Source organism: Dama dama, chromosome 15 (assembly GCF_033118175.1).
Source record: "Dama dama isolate Ldn47 chromosome 15, ASM3311817v1, whole genome shotgun sequence".
In the NCBI taxonomy this organism is placed as follows: Eukaryota; Metazoa; Chordata; class Mammalia; order Artiodactyla; family Cervidae; genus Dama; species Dama dama.
Window position 1 is genome coordinate 34,043,564 of NC_083695.1, and position 19,434 is coordinate 34,062,997.

The window sequence follows — 19,434 nt, forward strand, 5'->3', positions numbered from 1 at the left end:
GGGGGTAGCGGCAGGGTCCTGGCGCGGGGAGGACAGGGTTGCGGCGGGCGGAACGGTGTCTCCTTCACTTCGCCCTCCAGCCGCGGCAGCTGCAGCCCGACGCCTAGCGAGCCGAGCGGCCTCAGCTGCTAGCGGAGCGGCAGCGGCGCCTTCCCTTCCCCCGCGGAGACCACCAGGTACCACTACGCCCGCCTCACTCGGACCCTGGGCCTAGGTCCCGGCGGCTAAGCAGGACGCCTGAGTCGGACTCGGGGTCGGCCCTGACTCCCTAAGATGGCCGCGCTGCCCCGCGCCCCTTCTTCCCGATGTCTGAGACCCCCTTCTGGCCCCTCGATTCGCTTTTGACCCCCGCTGACCGCACTTCTTGTCCCTCCCTCAGATCACCTCTCCCCTCGGCCTCGCCATGGCGACCTACGGACAGAACTGCGCGCGGCGTAAGTCGAGTGGGGTTCTCTGCGGGGTGGGGCGGCGGTGTCCTGGCAGCCGAAGCCTGTTGACCAGAAAACCTCAGTTTCTTTCCTCGTATCTCTCCAAGGGCTTGTAAACTCACCCCTTTCGGTAGCCAGTCCGCTGTCTGACTTCCCTGGCTCTGCGGAGGAGGGTGTGTGTGGCATGGATTTCGGATAGGGGGACTAGGCCTGGGGAGTTGGTCTGTGGCCGCATTCACCTTCAGTTTTTGGACGTGCGTTTGATGAACTCGGAAGCAAAAAGTTATTGTCGGGTTCAGCCTTTGGAGGATTGGGCCGGTCACTTTTTTAGAGGAAGTAGTAACCCCCCTTCTGAGAGCGCAAGGTCATTACATGTGCTCCTAAGGGCGTGGACGTACTGTGTAGAATGAATGAGCTGGTGTGGCGAGCTCAGATTGCTTGCCCTTAAGCCTCATCGCATCGGCCGATTACTTGAGTGTCATATTAATATGTTTAAAGTGTATTGGATGTTTAGTTGATGCAGACGCTTGAGTTAAACATAGATAGCTGCATTTTTTTAAGTTCCAATGTTTACGTTGCCCAAATATGAATTACTTTTTTTCTTTCCATTCTAGAATATTGTTTTGGCCTCTGCGGATACTAAAGGATGAATGGGGGAGGGAAGGGGACATGTCTTAGTATTTATTTTATCTCATTTGGTTAAATTGGCCCATTCCAGCGAATTTTGGCAGGTATATCTTTACGTATAGGTATATATCTGTATGTGTTCGATTTTTTGTACTTGTCCCGTCCTAGGAAGTGAGGTTATAAGCACTGTGTAAATTTAGGAATAGAAAGTCTGGAGGGAGTTTCCCAAGTTTGTATAGTTACTTAACTGTTACTATCCATTTTAGAAATAAGCGCTTTGGTGCTGATATCTCCCTCATGGAGTTTTGTTGTAGTTTTATTGTAGCTTCTAGTGGTTTCAAAACCAAGTTGGCCTGTTCGGATTTAATGATAGCAGTGGGTCCTAAGCTAGTTTTTGGACAGACTGGGAGAACGAGGACATTAACACAGGAATGTTTCTTCCCACCAGCAATGTGTATTCCTCCATCATATGCTGACCTCGGCAAAGCTGCCAGAGATATTTTCAACAAAGGATTTGGTAAGAACTGTTTAAAAAATTTTAGATTAGAAGTGAAAATGGGTAAGTTTGGAATGCTTGGTGAAATTAATAATTTCTTCAGATAACTTTTCTGGTGAAAAAGTACTGTAACAATCTACATTCCCCCTTCATCCCAGTTTTCTCCATTTTTTCATTCTTTAGTTCAAGAAATTTATTTTTAAGGAAAAAAAAATTTTATGCTTTTATTTACTTTCAGTGATGCAGTTTAGGTCTTGGTTGGTTGACTAGAATTATGTTTTTTTTTTTTACTGTTTTTGGCTTTTATGGTGGTGGTGACTCCTAAAAGATTATGGGGTTTTTCAAATAAATTTGGGTTTTCTTGAAGATTTTGTTCCATACCTCAGCATCCCTATCCTTTTAGCTTTTTTTGAAGTTGTTTAGATTATTAATCCCAAAGTGCGGTATGCCTTTGGGGCAAATGTTGTAAATGCCTGTATTATTATAAGTTGTTGACAATTCTTGTATTTAAATTAAATTGATTGATCTGATATTTAGGTTTGAAAAGCTTTCTTTAGTACGTGCTTTATTAAAAATGATTTGAAAGCCTTTTTGAGGGTGGGTGCCAAATACACATCGACACACTGGGCAAAGCTTCTTGGAGATGTTCTGTCCTTTACATGTTAGTTTATAGAATAATTAAAATTGTTTTCATTTAAATACTATATATTAACACATATTTATCTTCCTCTAAATATGTGATTTTTTTTAACGTAGAGTCAGCCATTGGTGTGCATCTTTTTGTACAAAAGAATCATTTTGTTCTTTTTTGCTCTCTACTTGAAGGTTTTGGGTTGGTGAAACTGGATGTGAAAACAAAGTCCTGCAGCGGCGTGGTGAGTGTTAGGTATTTGATAAGTAGTGACAAACTTCTATGTAACTTTTGAACACATAAAATAGTCATAACTGAAAGATGTCTACCCATTTTATTTTAAAGAAGATAATTTCATTTTAAAAGAATTTTATCTTGATTTATTTTGGCTTTAGATATGATTTCTGATTTTCATGTGTTTTGCCATGCACAAGAAATTCAGAAAAGACACTTAGTCCTGTGGTATTCTGTTTACTCAGTAAGATTGCAAGCTTGAAGGTAGGAAAGTTGTTACACTTTTTTGTGACCCATTTAATACCTTTGAAAAGCATTCAGGGAGACTTCCTGTTGGTCCAGTGGCTGAAACTTCATGTTCGCAGTGCAGGGGGCCTGGGTTTGATCCCTGGTCAGGGAACTAGATCCCACGTGCCACAATTAAAGGATTCCGCATGCTGTAACTAAAAAGAGGATCTTGTATGCTGCAGCTGAGACCCAACACAGGCAAATGAATAGATAAATAAATATCTTTTGAAAAAAGGAAAATTACTTGAGTCATGGGCTTAAAAATATTCAATAACTTTTAATTTGAGTATAATAATTATATAGTGGTCATAATCTAGCAACCCTCTTTGGGGGGAAATTTCCACTTGTATTTTGTGAATTTAGAGAGTCTTAAATTTGAGTATTTTTAAAGAGGTTAATATTTTGATGTTTGGATGTCTTGATTCTGCCTAACAAACTCCCTCAAAGAGAGTAAAGTAAAATTAAATTTTGTGTAATTTTTTTTTCTCCTAAAATTTTTTGAGATTCTTTAGGGGATGGGTATAGTGTATGCGTGTTGAATGTTATTATTTTGATAAATTCTTTCTATAGTTAACTCCCTTAGTGTATGCAATTGGTATTTACCTAAATTAATAATTTTGTAGTTTCTTAATGCCTAGATTTGGATTTCTGAGGTTTTATATTGGTCACATCTGTTTGGTTTCTTTGGTCAGAAAGGAAGCCTGAGTATTCATTGTGGATGAGTGACTTACTAGCTCAGGGTAACAGGTTACAGAGAGCAGTGACTTGGTGTTTGTTTGTGTTCACTCTTTAAACTTGTTGGCCCCTTTTAAACAAGTTGCTGAAACACAAAAACCCTTCTTAAAAAAAGTAGAAGAATCAGTTCTAGTGTTTAAAATTTTACTTGCTGGCTGAAGGGACAAAATCAACTTTAAACTGGGGAATAATCAGAGCAGTATATCTAGTACTAGATTGTTTGATAAATCAAAATCTTTGAAACGAAAGGCTTATGGTGGACAGGAATTTTATGAAATTAGACTTAAGAACATGAGGGTTTATCGAAGCTTGATTAGATACACTATGTTTTAATTTACATTTAATGTATATAATTAAAAAACATTGTACTGATCTTAAAATAGGTACCTGGCCCCAAGTAGTCCCATTAATGCCTGGTTCTGTTTTCCCACCTGAATTGCAAAGATGTCAGGGTTACCCCAGAAGGTAGAAGCCTAAGTGTCTTCATGAGGAGTGAAAGATATAAGCTTTGCTGGTGGTATCATCTGACCCAATTCTGATCCCAGATCATAGTGTGATCTTTGTTTTCTGTCTTGAGCACTCCTAGGCTTGTACTCAGCATGTATATAAGCTCAGTTTATGGGCTGTTGGGTGGCAGTGGGTGGGACCTCAAGAATCATTAATCGTTGTCATTCAGGGTTAAGAATAGATATTCATACATACTTACATTTCAAGTATCTGTTAGAACACACCTCCATATATTTTATATTGTTTTAATAATGTATTCCTTTCGTGTTCAGTTTAGTTGCTCAGTCGTGTCTGACTCTTTGCGACCCCATGAACCGCAGCACGCCAGGCCTCCCTGTCCATCACCAACTCCTGGAGTCCCAAACCCAAAACCATGTCCATTGAGTTGGTGATGCCATCCAACCATCTCATCCTCTGTCGTCCCCTTCTCCTCCTGCCCTCAATCTTTCCCAGCATCAGGGTCTTTTCCAATGAGTCAGCTCTTCGCATCAGCTGGTCAAAGTATTGGAGTTTCAGCTTCAACATCAGTCCTTCCAGTGAACACCCGGGACTGATCTCCTTTAGGATGGACTGGTTGGATCTCCTTGCAGTCCAAGGGACTCTCAAGAGTCCTCTGCAACACCACAGTTCAAAAGCATCAATTCTGCACTCAGCTTTCTTTATAGTCCCAACTCTCACATCCATACATGACCACTGGAAAAACCATAGCCTTGACTAGACAGACCTTTGTTGACAAAGTAATGTCTCTGCTTTTTAATATGCTTTTTAATACCCTTTTGTGTAGAGCATGTGAAAATATGCAAAACTTTCACAGAATCAGACCCATTTAATCCTCCAGAGGTAGGAGGTTTAAACTTTTTAAAGTTACGATATCTGAGACCTGGAAAAGTGTCTTCCTTAGTGTTACTCATTTAGTAAATACCAGCCAGAATTTGATATCAGGACTCCTAATTTTACATCCAGTGTTCTTTGCTAACACAATCTGGAGCTTTTTACTATGGGCATTGAGTGCCAAGCTTTGACTCAGTTTTTATTAATGAAAGCAGCTAATTTCAGGAGATAGTGTATAAGACCTAAAGAATTGAGTCTGTGTCACTGCAGAGCAGCAGTTACACAAATGTTGCTTTGTAAGTGAAAGATGATTGCTCTTTTCTTCGATGGATACAGTTTTGGATATTTCCTCATTCTGCAAGTATCACAATTTCAGGTTGAAATCCTCTTTATCTCTAAAATGTTCAGATCAGCCATTTTTAAATTTGGCTTTCCCATATAGAGTATAACATTGGTAGTCAAATTAGAACCCTCAAGGCATTTTAATATTTTATCTTGGAAGAGTTCAGCTGCTTGCCTGTATATTATACTCATAAAGATTAGATTTCTGGATTATCTGTAGCAGATTTTAAATTTCAGATAAGCTGTTTCCATATTATACCTTCCTTTTCAGTTGGTGTACAGTTAGGGATTGGCAAGTTACTTACATTTGCTACAAACAGAAGATTATATGATATATTTCAAATTAGTCACTGCACAGATTTTTCTCTAATGATCATCTGTTCTGCAGAGTATAGTTTATATTATGGATAATATGAACCAGTTATAAGGAATTTACTTCCACCAATTTTTTTTTTTTGAAAATGTGAAAGGTGATTGGAAAGGCATAGAACCTGATGAAGACTATGTCAGAAAAACAGAATATTGAGGTTACCAAAGAATTGAAAACTTTGTTTGTGTCATAAATTCTTTCAGTGGAGTGCTGTCCTTTTAGGGATTTTCAAGGGACCATTTCATAGTAAATTGTGTGTAAACTGATTTTAATAGAGGGAGTCTATGATTAGCCATACTGACCTATTTAGTGTTTCATTGAATATCAGGTAGATTGGAAGCAGTTCTAAAATATCCATTCACTATCCCTTTGCCCCCACTGATTTTTTTTTTTTAAACTCAGAATCACTTTAGCAGAAATTTCCTTAAAAACTTCATAGTTTGTTGTCCACTTGAGAATCATACTCAGGTAACTTTTGATCCATTGGTTGAAAATGTCAGTGGTAACAAGATGGTAGTCAGTAATTAACAGGCTAGTTTGTCACTCTCGGATTTACTCAGTAGCAGAGGGTTAGGAGTGTTTGGGAAGCTAGAAAAAGGGATTAGTGAATTACTAAGGGTTTCAGTGGGGTTTGTGTAAGTTAGAAAGTTTATTACTGTAGGCTTACAAGAAAGTTCCTGAACTTGTTTATTGTCTTGTTAGGAATTCTCAACATCTGGTTCATCTAATACAGACACTGGTAAAGTTACTGGGACCTTGGAGACCAAATATAAATGGTGTGAGTATGGTCTGACTTTCACAGAAAAGTGGAACACTGATAACACTCTGGGAACAGAAATCGCTATTGAAGACCAGGTAACATTTTGAAAATATGCTTTAGTATTAATTATTTTTGTGTTTCAAAAAGGAAATAAACTGAAAACAAATTCTTTTTCTCTTGAAATAGATTTGCCAAGGTTTGAAACTGACATTTGATACCACCTTTTCACCAAACACAGGGTAAGCACGGGCATTTTTGTCTGCTTTAAGTTTAAAGCTTTCTTCAGAGTATTTAAGGAAGGTGCACATTCAGATGTCTTGTGTTGGCAAATTTCTGTTTCTCCCTTTGGAGCGTGAGCAGTATGGTTCTTGGCTTGCCTTCAGCTATTTGCCTTTTATCATTGTGGCACTAACTTGGAATGAACATTATTTTTAAATAGGTTTTTGTGACTGATTGCAGCTCTGCAAAGCGTTCTTCCTATAGTGGTGGCAATCTAGTCTCCCCAGGCGCCTTTGTCTTTTACTTCATTGAGCTGTGGGTTTTTTTTTCCCTCTTTTTTTAGTTTCTTATGATTATCCTGCTACCTGTTTGGAGGCATACCTTAGAGATACTGGAAGTTCGGTTCCAAATCACCATAGTAAAGTGAATATTGTGAAAAAGCAAGTCTTCCAGATTTTCTAGTTTCCCAGTGCATATAAAAGTTCCTTTTACACTAGATTATTGACTAGTAAGTGTAAAACAGCATTATATTGGGGGAAAAACAATATACATACCTTAAGTTGGATGGCATCACTGACTTGATGGACTTGAGTTTGAGGAAATTCTGGCGTGCTGCAGTTCATGGGGTCGCAAAGAGTCAGACATGACTGAGCGACTGAACTGATACCTTAATTAAAAAATACTTTTGCCAACCTTCATCTGAGTCTTCAGTAGTAACATCAAAAGATCAGTGACCACAGATCACTGTTACAAGCATAGTAATAATAAAAATGTTTGAAATGTAGGAATTACCAAGACGTGACACAGAGGCACAAAGTGAACAAATGCTATTGGAAAAAACACCAACAGATTTGCTTGATGCAGGATTGCTGTAAACCCTTAATATGCGTGTGTGTGGGGAAGCACTATAAAGTGAACTTCAATAAAACAATGAAGTGTGTCTCGTCTCCCCATTATAATGAGATTCATGTAAATCTGTTTTGTACCCTCTGACTGTAAATCTTTCTTACTGGCATCAGTTTTAAGTCAGTCTGTTCTTTTTCTAGAAAGAAAAGTGGTAAAATCAAGTCTTCTTACAAGAGGGAATGTATAAACCTTGGTTGTGATGTTGACTTTGATTTTGCTGGACCTGCAATCCACGGTTCGGCTGTCTTCGGTTATGAGGGCTGGCTTGCAGGGTACCAGATGACCTTTGACAGTGCCAAATCAAAGCTGACAAGGAATAACTTTGCAGTGGGCTACAGGACTGGGGACTTCCAGCTACACACTAATGTGTGAGTATTTCTTTTTTGAGTTATTATGATGTGGGACCTCAGAGTGGTGTTGCTGTCTCCTGTTATCTCTGAATCTTGGTACAACCTAAAGGAGTTCTCTTAACATAAAAAGATCATCTTTGGGCATTTCTTGAATGCCCTCCCAGAAGTGTATAGAAATGTTACTCTGTATAAAAAATGTTACTCTGAATTTTAGTGCTGAGAGAGTGAATGTTCATTTCACATGAGGCTTGATGTGCTTGGGATTTTTGGAAGAGGCTAAGACGGGGTCTCCTTGGTGGTCTGGTGGTTAGGATTTGGCACTTTGACTGCCATGGCCTGGGTTCAGTCCCTGGGCGGGGACCTGAGATCCCACAAGCTGCACAGTGTGGCCAGGGGAAAAAAAAAGATACTGCCAAATTGTACTAGTGCTTTCCTTTAATTGTGGATGTGTAAGGTGCTCATTTGATAGGATTGCCTAAAGTGTATAGCGTTTTTTCTTAACCCAAAGTAAATTCTTTAAGAATTTTTTCCCTTACAAAAATGATGCATTGGTATGTAACAGAAGTGAAATAAGAAAACCAGAATTGTCCACAATCCCACCACCTAGATGTATAATTTTTGTTAACTATTAATGCTTTGATGTTTCACCTTTTTATATGTGTGTATATAAAAATACGTGCCAGAAAGACTGTTTGGTAATCTTCACTACATTAATGTATTATGATCATTTTCCTATAGCGTTATGTATTAGTGATTGTTAATGGCTGCGTGGTAATTCTGCTGAATGGATATACCATGATTTATTTGACCAATTCGTGTTTTTAAAACTTTAAAGTTTTCAGTGAAACACCAGAGACCCATGTAAGCAATTGCTTTTATTTAAATGTAATGCTATAGTGTCAGCCATGTGCCTTAGACATTATTACATTGTCTAGTCTAGATTGACTAATTTAAAATATCTCATAGCAATGATGGTACAGAATTTGGAGGATCAATTTATCAGAAAGTATGTGAAGATCTTGACACTTCAGTAAACCTTGCTTGGACATCAGGAACCAACTGCACTCGCTTTGGAATTGCAGCTAAGTATCAATTGGATCCCACTGCTTCCATTTCTGTAAGTACTCTTGTGGGCTTAGAATGGGATTTTCATTGTGGGACTTAATCTTTGGATATATTAGATTGTGTTGAAAATTGTAACTGTGGTTCACTCACTTCCCGGTTTATACGCAGGTTGAGATTAGAGCTTTGAATGCTGGTTTTCCTGTGGAGATGGTGTTAGATGTTTGATGTCCAGGCCACAGCAGTGTGTTTAAATTAACCTCAAAGATACTGAAGTAGTACAAAAAGTCAAAGTGTTGGTTGCTCAGTTGTGTCTGACCCTCCGCGACCCCATGGACTGTAGCCTGTCAGGTCCTTTGTCCATGGGATTCTCCAGGCAAGAATACTGTTGCCATTCCTTTCTCCAGGGGATCTTCCTGACCTAGGAATTAAACCCAGATCTTCTGCATTGCAGGCAGGTTGTTTACTCTCTGAGCCACCCGGGGAAGCCCGCTGAATAGTATAGATGATAGCTGTGAGGCCCAGTCCTGTCCAGGCCCGGGGAAGCCAATGTTTTGGGCCCTGGGCAGTTATCATTCTTGTTGGGAACTAATAGTAGTATTTTACTTTATGTCTGACTTAATAGTTTACAAAATATCTTCTGATTTGATCTGAGTAGCCAGTGGTACACATGCTGTTTTGCAAGTGAAGAAACTAAAGCTTAGAGAGGAGAAGGACTTAGTCCACTGCTAGGGAGGGAGAAAAGAAGGGGTAGTCCAGGACTGTACTTGCAAGTACATTGAAAGACATGCAAGTCTTTCAATTTCCCTCCTGCCTAGGGTATCCAGGTAGCTCATTTTGCTTTGCCTGGGACTATCCCAGCTTTAGCACTAGAAGTCCTACGGGAACTTCCTCCCCTTTTTCTCAGGTTAATTGAGTTGCATGGCCACCTTAGTCCTGTGCTTGGACTCCTGCTGCTGTTTCTTCCTTCAGTCATAGTGGATTGTGGTAGGAGGGAGTGCAGTGTCCGAGGGTGTGGGGCACTGGCTCCAATTTCAGGCAGATCAGCAACTATTCTGTGTATTGGTTGGTTACAGGTCAGGCACTGTTTGTACTGGAATGAGAATTAAACCTTCATGAGAGTTACTTCTGTTACATAAAATGATGTTCATTCCTGGGGACAATATGTTTTAATAATTTAGGCAATTAAGTTTTAACCCCATTCTTGTTTCTTAGCAGAGTTGTTATCAGAGAGAATGAGAAGCACCCAGAACGCTTCTCCCATTGGCAAAACAGCGATTCATTTATTTTCCCCTTCTCTGTTTCTAACTACACCTTAGCAGTAAAACCCTCAGGATTCACACTATGCTGTGGTAGCTGCATTGCTGTTCTTTTCAAATGTATGTCTCTGGCACCCTCACAGGTTTAATACCAGCAGAAGATGCAACTCTTTCACAGTCTAAAATGGGAAGAAGGCAGCTTGGGACTTGTGTATCAGTGAATGACTTCTGAGCATTAATTTGGAAATGTATTTAGCATATCCCACCTAAGTTGTGCTGCTGTTACCATAATCAAGCATCACCCCTGAAGCGTTGCATAATGCTCCATCAGTTTTGTGGTTGATTCCTAAAATAGTAGGAGCTATTTTATTGTCTGGGCTCTTGATTTGTTTGGCAGGCTTCCCAAGAGGCGCAGTGGTAAAGAATACGCCTGCTGATGCAGGAGATGCAAGTTTGACCCCTGGGTTGTGAAGACCCCCTGAAGAAGGGAAGGGCAACCCACTCTAGTATTCTCACCTAGAAAAATCCCATGGACAGGAGCTGGGCGGGCTGCAGTCCACAGGGTCACAAAGAGTTGGACACGACTGAACTGCTCAGCACACTTGATTCATTTGGCACAAGATGGTTACTGGTGGGCATTTCTTCCTTAGATAACTAACTCACATGGTCATTGGAGGCTCATGAAGACTTGGCTCTAGTGCCAAGTGAGTACAAGTGTCATTTATGTGACTTTTGCCTGTATGTTATCATTTCTTGTTTGGGCTGTTACGATACATTGCAAAAAAGTGGAGATGTCAAATTATTTCCAAGTCTCTTTAGATCCCAGAGACTGCTTGTTACCTTTTTGTTTCCATAGCACTCAAAATGCTGAAGAGCAAAGGTACCTGACTAGGTAACTAGGCCGTGGAGATTGGGATGAGATGATCCCACTACGGCCATAGGCCTCTGGTGTGGCTTAATGGTCTGAGAAGTGGGGAGAACGGAGCTGGAAGCTTCTGACCATGTCTTGCTCTCCGGAATTCTCGTAGCCTTTGAAAGTCTGTGACTAAAATCCTAAAATAGTGGAATTGTACAGGGCGGGTAGGGATCTGGACTGTTGAACAGTGCTCCGTTGGAACATCTGAAGTACAGTCTAGTTATATGCAGCCAGGACCCACGTTTGTTCATGAGAGGTGTAGGAAAGTGAGGTAAAGAAGTTGTAGTCAGTCTTCAGAGGAAGTGCTTATCATTTGGAGATTTAGAGCATGCGTGGTTTAGATTCTTGAGGAATACCCTTGAAAGTAGTGTGTCATAGTCACAAATTTAAACTATACAAATGCCATATTTTGAAGGTGGTGTGTATGTCATATTGTGTAGTTAGCCTGGTAAACTTCAATTACTCACATACTGGTGTGGTTTTGTTGTGTTAGATTAGATTCAACAAGAACAATTTTTATGAGAGTACTTAGGCTTTTGTGCTCTGTGGACAATTTAGGGTCTGTAGATACATCATCAAAGATAGCAAGAGTTTTGTGTCCTGCTGACAATTGAGTTTAGTAGATAAGAATTAAGCAGGGCCTGGTTTTTGCTTCAGTTCAGCTCAGTTGCTCTGTTATGTCTGGCTCTGCAACCCCATGGACTGCAGCATGCCAGGCTTCCCTGTCCATCACAAGCACTTGGAGCCTACTCAAACTCATGTCCATCATGTCAGTGATGCCATCCAACCATCTCATCCTGTGTCGTCCCCTTCTGCCTTCAGTCTTTCCCAGCATCAGGGTCTTTTCCAGTGAGTCAGTTCTTCTCATCAGGTGGCCAAAGTATTGGAGCTTCAGCATCAGTCCTTCCAATGAATATTCAGGACTGATTTCCTTTAGGATTGACTGGTTGGATCTCCTTGCAGTCCAAGGGACTCAAGACTCTGCTTCAACACCATAGTTCAAAAGCATCAATACTTTGGCACTCAGCTTTATTTATAGTCCAACTCTCACATCCATACATGACTACTGGGAAAAAAAAAAGCTGTGGTTTTTATAGCTTTTACTTGGCATACCTTTGTGAGGCGTGGGTTGGTGGTGGCCTGCTGCAGGGTCGAGGACATTGAGTGCAGCAGTGCGTGCATGGGACCTTTTGAAGGAGGTCGCCATTATCTTCATTTCCTCCACCATGGTTTGGTCTTGGGTCAAGCAACAGGGAGGGAACACAGCCCCGCCCACCAATAGAAAATTGGATTAGAGATTTACTGAACATGGCCCACCCATTAGAACAAAACCCAGTTCCCCCCTCAGTCAGTTTCTCTCATCAGGAAGCTTCCTTAAGCCTTTTATCCTTATCCATCAGAGGACAGACAGAATGAAAACCACAATCACAGAAACCTAACCAAACTTACCACATGGACCACAGCCTTGTCTTGCTCAAGAAGACATTGAGCCATGCCATGTAGGGCCACCCAAGATGGATAGGTTATGGTGGAGAGTTCTGACAAGATGTGGTCCACTGGAGAAGGGAATGGCAAACCACTTCAGTATCCTTGCCTTGAGAACCCTGTGAACAGTTTGAAAAGATTTTTGCTTAATACAATATTAAATTTTATTATCTCACATGGAAAAGCGAACATGTCATGATTGCATGATAGGGAAATACCTAGGGCCTTTGTGTCTCCATTCAAAAATTTGTCTTACATTTGTTTTTGCATTTTATCTTAGGCAAAAGTCAACAACTCTAGTTTAATTGGAGTGGGCTATACTCAGACTCTGAGGCCTGGTAAGTTTTAAGGACTGTTCTGAAGGTATTTTCAAAATCAGTTTTCATTTCTCAGCTTCTTTTGTAAAACTTTCAGACATACAGAAGAGTTGACAAAAGTACAGTGAACACATGTTTACCTTTTGCTACAATATTTTCTTCTTTTTTTTTAATGCTGGGCTATTTGGAAGTTGACATTTCCCTAAATGGTTTAGCATGCAAACATTGTCCTTCATAAGCACAAGACTGGTTATTTACTTTCTTCGCTTGTACCTGAAATGTCTTGTAGTAATTTTTATCTCTCCAGTCATTGTTCACTCATTGCTTTGGTCATTTGATCTCGAGTCTCATTTACTTTACATAATAATTTGATCCTTGCTTGTTTTCCAGAGCAGTACTTCTTTAATACCAGGGTGCATGAATCACTTTGGGATCTTATTAGAATACATAGATCTGGGGTATGGGGTTCTGTCTTTCTAACAAGCTCTTAGGTGATGCCAGTGTCACTGGCTCTTGAACCAGCATTTGAATAGCAAGGTTCTGAAGCACTTGGAACTTTTCCCGGTACTTTGACTCTTCTGAAACCTGAAGAAAAGAATGGTGCCACGAACACTCATCTTCCCTACAGTTACTAACATCTGCCGTGTTTGTTTTCTCTCTCCTTGTCTGTATACATAATCCTTTTCTCTTTTTTACCCACATATTCTTACAAATTAAATGTATATTTTGCAAACATACACATCAGCCCTAGCATACATATGAGAGTAAGACATTTTTAACTGCATCACTTTAAAGACGTCATAACTATAGTACTGTTTTCACAGCTAAAGAAATGAAGAGTTTAAAATAATACCTAATATATAGTCAATATGCAGGTCTCCCTACTTTCCCAAAGTGTGTCTTAATTGTAGCTTTTTCTTTTCTGGGGTCCAAATTGTCTTTTAGTCTGGATAGTGTATTGAACATGATTGAATTTTCTAGAACCATTTTTAGTTGGTTTTTTTTTACCCTGTTTGAGCTTGATTAACATTTTTATGCTCCGTGACTTGATGCTTTCCTTGCTCAGGATGGAGCCAAGTGAACTGTCTGGTCTCTCAGGTACTCCCAAGTGCCCTCTGGTGGCTGGCACTAAAGGTCATCTGACAAGCTGAGAGAAAGTGACAGGCTGTGAGGTGACTGCTGACTCCCATGAGGTGTTGCAGGTACATGATGGTTGTCTGCTTTTGTTTACAGGTGTGAAGCTTACACTGTCTGCCCTGGTAGATGGGAAGAGCATTAATGCTGGAGGCCACAAACTTGGGCTTGCCCTGGAATTGGAGGCTTAATTCAGCTGAAAGAAACCTCTGGAAAAGGGTATCAGAAGATTTGGCCTTAATATATTTCCAGTGTGACCAGCAGGCTTCCCCCCGTCACCCCCCCTGAAAGTGATCAAAACAAAGGATGATCTAAACAAGAGCTGTATTTTAAATATTTAGACAGTTACTTGTTAGCTGGTTTCTAGTTGAATTGGTTGTCTATCTAGTTACCAATACTGCAGTCATGCAGTCACCTATACATTATTTAAATGTATTTAACTGTTAAATGTGCTACCCACCAATAATGAAATAGACATTTATGAAAACTGTGCAGTTGTGTGCATGTTTGTTTTTATGTTCCTTTTAACATTGAATACTGCCGTTGAATGAGATGGATCAGTGGATGTCTTAAGGTTAAAATTTTTTGTTAAATTCAACCATCATTAGAATTACTTTTGGTATCCTGAAACATTACAAATTATGAATAAAATGAGTATACATTATTAATGACTCCAAGTATTTGCAGAGTTAAAAACTTGGCAGCTAGGGTCAAATATTCCTGGTAGTATATCTAGCTAGTACTTCTCCAGTGAGCATTTGTTTTGCTCTTCTTATAAATCTGTGCCACAGAGTCCTCTGATCTGAGAATAACTCCATAAAATGTTTAGACTACAGTATAAGAAGAAGATATATGACTTCATATCTTCAGTTTGTAAATGTGTATAAAATTACATTGGATCATTATTAACTCCAGGAAGGATTAGTGAGTAAATGACGAAGAAAGAGAAATGAAGGGATGGTGCTGAAGGTTGTATATACACACCATACCCCTTTGGGCTATTGCTGTGGAAATGATCCAGGCCCTAGTTATAGTTAGGTGGGATGGGACTAGGCATAGGAAAGTGGAATAAGGAGTAGACAGTGTCAATACCCAGATAGTCTATATGGGCCCCAGTGAGAGGTCTAACTCATTTCTTTCCAGGTAGACACTGAAAAGCTTGGGCCCAAGTTTGTGACCAGAGTGGCTTCAAGCTAGGTGGCCATTGGCCTTAATCTAAACTTGAACTGAATGAAAGCAATTAATAGATGATTCTGGTTGGAAAAGTAGGAAAGAGGAATTTTGATGGGAAGAGAGTTGGAACAATATCATTGAAGGTTAGAGAAGAGTTTTGTTCAACACATTCATAATACTAGATTTGTGGTATAGTTTGTCGCCAGAGAACAAATAAGAAAATGTAGTACTTGGACTCATTATCCAAAAAGTGATACATGCTGAAAATTTCCAGGTCAAGAAGAATCTGATAAGAGAAACCCAGATAAGCTGTCCACACAGATGGAATGTGGGGCACAGAGATCCCTCTGATTTTACTGTTTGTCCTAAGGGACTGGCTGGAATGGCCTACTGTATAAAACACAAACTTTATGGCAATAAGTTGGGCTCTGAACCAGTTTGTTTTGAGTCAGGCAGGACCTATTGCTAGGAAAGAAGAAAAACAAGAAGTCTGCAAGCTAGATGTGAAAGTGCCTATACTTAAGAGTAAAATGGACCTGTTCACCCATGTGCATCCTAGTATGCTTTTATGATTGGGAGAGAGGAAGATAGGTTTTCAGCCAGGTTCCTAAGGGTTGTCTGAAATGCAGGGTATATCCGTGAAAGTTGTCAGCTGTGGGTTCATGGGGCTCCTGTGGCCTTGGTTCTAGCCTCTTCCAGGTTTACTTCTACTTCAGGGCTAATGTGGTGCCAAAACCTAATTGTATTCTAGGCTGAGGCTGTTTCTGCCTGAGGCAATTTTAGTGGAAAGAACACTTCATGTATGAGCCTGATCTTCATCTGTGGTGTAGAGGTAAGATCTTCCTACAGATTGGTGAGGTGTAAACAGGTTTAAACCAGAAGAGTGAAGCACCTGGCTCCCTCTCCCCCCGCAGCTTAAATAGGCTTATGGAAAACCTAACATTCTCTTTGTTTCCTTCTGGGGAACTTGTTAAAAATTGCCTCCTACCTATTGGACTGTCTGCTTCACACCTCTGGCCAGTGACCCCATGTCTCATGTTCCTCCAGGACTTCGGGGAAGACAATATATACTTCAGTAACCCTGAGGCCCTCAGTCTAAGTCAAGTGGCCTGGTCTCAGGTGATGTTGACCAGGGCCTCTACTGCAGAGGTGAAGCCAGGTTCAGTTTTGTGAAGACATGGGCACATGGCTAGCAGAATTGGTGTAGCCTACAACAGTACAGTGCAAGGACCCTTTCCTGCCCCCGGATGCCAATTTGTTCTCCACTAGTGTCCTAGCTTCATTGAACAGGAACTTAATTCACTTGCTTCTCTTAGGAAGAGATGTAAAGAGGGAGTCCAAGAGGCCTCTACCAATCTTCCAGCCCTTAGGTCCCCTGGAGGTAAATCTCCATAAGGATCTGGGGTTTCTAACCAGTTCCATGTGGGTGGGTCAGTTAAAACTTGATATCTTGCCTCCAGTCAGCTGGAAGCTCCTGTGGTCAGGCCACAGCCCCAATGGTGCCAGAGGGTCCTCAGGAGTGTGCCAGGGAGGGGATGAATATCTGTGGCCGCAAGGTTCCCTTTTGGTGAAGAAGTGGCCTTCCCTTCCCGCACCACTGAAGCACAAGAAGATCGTGTCCCAGGCCTCACTTTATTGTCAGATTCAAAGCAGGCGCGGAATGGCTGGGGTTCCCAGGGCCCCTCCCTTGATGCCACTCACTAGGGGCCAGCCCTAGATCTTGAAGGCTAAGGTGAGGCCGTCGCCCAGGGGCAGGAGGCTGATGTGGACCCTGGCATCCCGCAGAATGCGCTCGTTCAGGTTTCGTACACGCTGGGCCGCCTTGTCCTGTGGTTTAGGCTGCAACACCTCTCCCTGACACAGGACCTGCGGAGGGGCGGGGCACTGTGGGGGCGGGGCCTGGGGAGCCTGCGCAGGGCGCGGGGCGAGAGCTGGAGACCTCGCACCTGAGCAGGGCAGAATGGAAAGCCCGGGAACTCGGTTGGAATCCCTGGGGTAGGAGCTTAAGCCCCTGTATTGGGCGGGGCTTTGGAGCACCGGCGAGGAGAAGCCTGAGGAAAAGATGCACCCTGCCCAAGAGGGTCTCTTCTACCCCCCGGGGGCTGCCCCTTACACCGAGCACAGCGAGGACACCTCCGGGTCGCAGCAGCTGCAGACACCGCTCATAGTAGGCGGTGTAGTTTTCCTTATCGGCGTCCACCACGGCGACGTCGAAGGTGCCGGCCTCGCCCGCGGCCAGGAGCTCGTCTTGCAGGGGAGGAGGGGCAGAGGCGGCTGAGTCCACAGGCCCCAGCAGCCAGCAGCCCCCGCCCAGGCCGGCCCAGGCGCTGTGGCCATTCAGGTACTCGAGGGCGCCGGCCTGCCACCCTGCGTGTGGCCGTGGACCGGGTGGCGGGGGGCTGTCACTGCCCAAGCCCGCCTGGCGGACCGGGTCACTGGCTCGTGCCGGGTGGTCCCGTTAGGGAAATGGCGCCCAGGCCCTTTCCACTCCGTTGCTCACCCAGGGTCTCCAGGGCGGGCTTCAACCGAAGGTCGATTTTGTGCTCCTCTTCAGCCTGCAGGAGTGGGGTCAGAGTCAGCATGTCCCTTCTCCCGGAGCTGGGAGTGGTAGGGCTCCAGCGGCCTAACGAGGTGTGTGGGACACTTACCTGCCTCCACAGGGGACGCCCCAGCTCGGGGGGCCCTGCGTCCACCTCGCAGGTCACCACGCACCCGGCGGGGGGAAGGGCCAAGGCCAACGCTAGGGCTGAGTAGCCTGTGAAAGTGCCTGGGGAAACGGACACGGACAGGCTCAGACCAGAGTAGGGGGACAGCCCGGTGACTCCAGTCTCCGGTGTCCCCGACCGTGTGCCTACCCAGGTCCAGTGCCTTCTTAGCCTTGATGAGGCGAGCCAGGTTGGCCAAGAGCTGGGCCTGCTCACGGGTCATCATGGAATCCCCCTGCGGCTGCTCCAGGGTCAGCTAAGTCGGGGGAGGAGAGGGTCGCGCTAGCTCTGCCAGTCACCCCTCTGTGCCCCAAGTTTAGAGCCTCAGGGGCGTGGCTATGGGCGTGGCTCAAGGGCAGACCCTCCGAACTCCCACTGTGCCGGGCCTGGGGAGCCCGGAAGCACAGAAAGGATCATAGCCGCAGCTCAAGGTCACACGGCCACGTGGGCCCCTCCCTGCCCGAGCTGGGCGCCCAGTCCCTCTCCCGGCCCTGCTGACCAGTCGCAGGCTCCGCAGCGCCGGGTGCTCCCGCATGGAACGGCTCAGCAGATACTGCCACAGGGGGCTGTCCTCAGGGGGCAGCAGGCCCTTCTCTCGCCGGGATCGCCAAGGAGGGAACCATCTCCCTGCAGGAGAGGGGTGGTGCCGGGTCAGGGCCTGGGTGTCCAGAGTGCCAGGGGTTAGCCTCAGCCGCAGTCAAGCCTCGCTTCTGCGCCCGCCCGCCTCCCCGCGAGGCCTTTGCCTAGGGTACGGAAGGCTCGGCGCTACTTACCCAGGAAGAGGCCGCTGGCGAAGGCAGCGCCCAATGCGGCCGAGCCCAGGGCCAGCGCGGCGGGCACAGAGATTCGGGGCACTGGCTGGGTCATGGTGAGGGCCGGAGGCAGCTGGCGTCCAGGTCACTTGCGCTGGGGCTACTGGGACCGCCGAAAGACCCGCGGGCCCTCGCGGCTCCGCCTTGCCGGGGCAGTGTCCTCGGAGCCGCGGTCTCGACCACCATCTGGCGGCCACATGCCCTTACTGCAAGCCCCCGCCCCGAGGGGTTCTGGTGTCATCTGGTGGCCGTTTTAGCAACTGCGCCGGGCAGGGAGGAAGCACTACATTGGGTGTCTGGGTTTTTCCCTCCTGACGCCAGAGGTCTAGGGGCCTAAGTCCCAGAGGAAAATTTGAAGCGGCTCAGATAGTAAAGAGTCTGCCTGCAAAGCAGGACACGCGGGTTCGATCCCTGGGTTCGGAAGATCCCCTGGAGAAGGAAATGGCAACCCACTCCAGTGATCTTGCCTGGAAAATCCCATGGATGTAGGAGCCTGGCAGGTACAGTTCATGTACAGTTCATGGGGTCGCAAAGAGTCGGACACGACTGAGCGACTTCACTTTCACTTTCTGGCTATGCTTCTTCCTCATCGCTACCGTTTTTTTCTGAGAACCCCTTGGGGCATATGTGAGTGGGTGAATAGACTGTCGATATAATAGGATAGTAACAGGTACAAAATGATAGAAAACAAAGGAGCCCTGGGAGTGACTGAGAGAATCAAAGGAGGCCTCTTGGGGGAGGTCACCAAGGATGTCAGGCTGAAGGAGTGTATAACTGGGGGGGACACAACCATAGGAGGGGTTCAGGAGCCCTGGGGTGGGTCTGGTTGATGGGGTGCTGAGACAAT

The 19,434-nt window shown here is 44.0% G+C and overlaps 2 protein-coding genes across 2 annotated transcripts; one reads left to right on the forward strand and one right to left on the reverse strand.

Annotated features, from left to right (window-relative positions):
* Positions 1-17: 17 nt before the first annotated feature.
* On the forward strand, positions 18-14,387 carry VDAC2 (voltage dependent anion channel 2). The gene is made up of 10 exons (XM_061161902.1): positions 18-176; positions 380-434; positions 1,504-1,572; positions 2,377-2,426; positions 6,192-6,344; positions 6,436-6,488; positions 7,515-7,742; positions 8,691-8,841; positions 12,727-12,784; positions 13,997-14,387. Exons 2-10 carry the CDS (start codon positions 404-406, stop codon positions 14,086-14,088), a joined length of 885 nt encoding a protein of 294 aa, XP_061017885.1. The 5' UTR covers positions 18-176; positions 380-403; the 3' UTR covers positions 14,089-14,387.
* Positions 14,388-16,683: 2,296 nt separating this feature from the next.
* Positions 16,684-18,769, reverse strand: COMTD1 (catechol-O-methyltransferase domain containing 1). Its single transcript, XM_061161896.1, has 7 exons — positions 18,549-18,769; positions 18,275-18,402; positions 17,926-18,031; positions 17,719-17,837; positions 17,571-17,625; positions 17,184-17,317; positions 16,684-16,936 (listed from the first exon to the last, which is right to left on the reverse strand). Exons 1-7 carry the CDS (start codon positions 18,640-18,642, stop codon positions 16,784-16,786), a joined length of 789 nt encoding a protein of 262 aa, XP_061017879.1. The 5' UTR covers positions 18,643-18,769; the 3' UTR covers positions 16,684-16,783.
* Between the last annotated feature and the right edge of the window lie 665 nt (positions 18,770-19,434).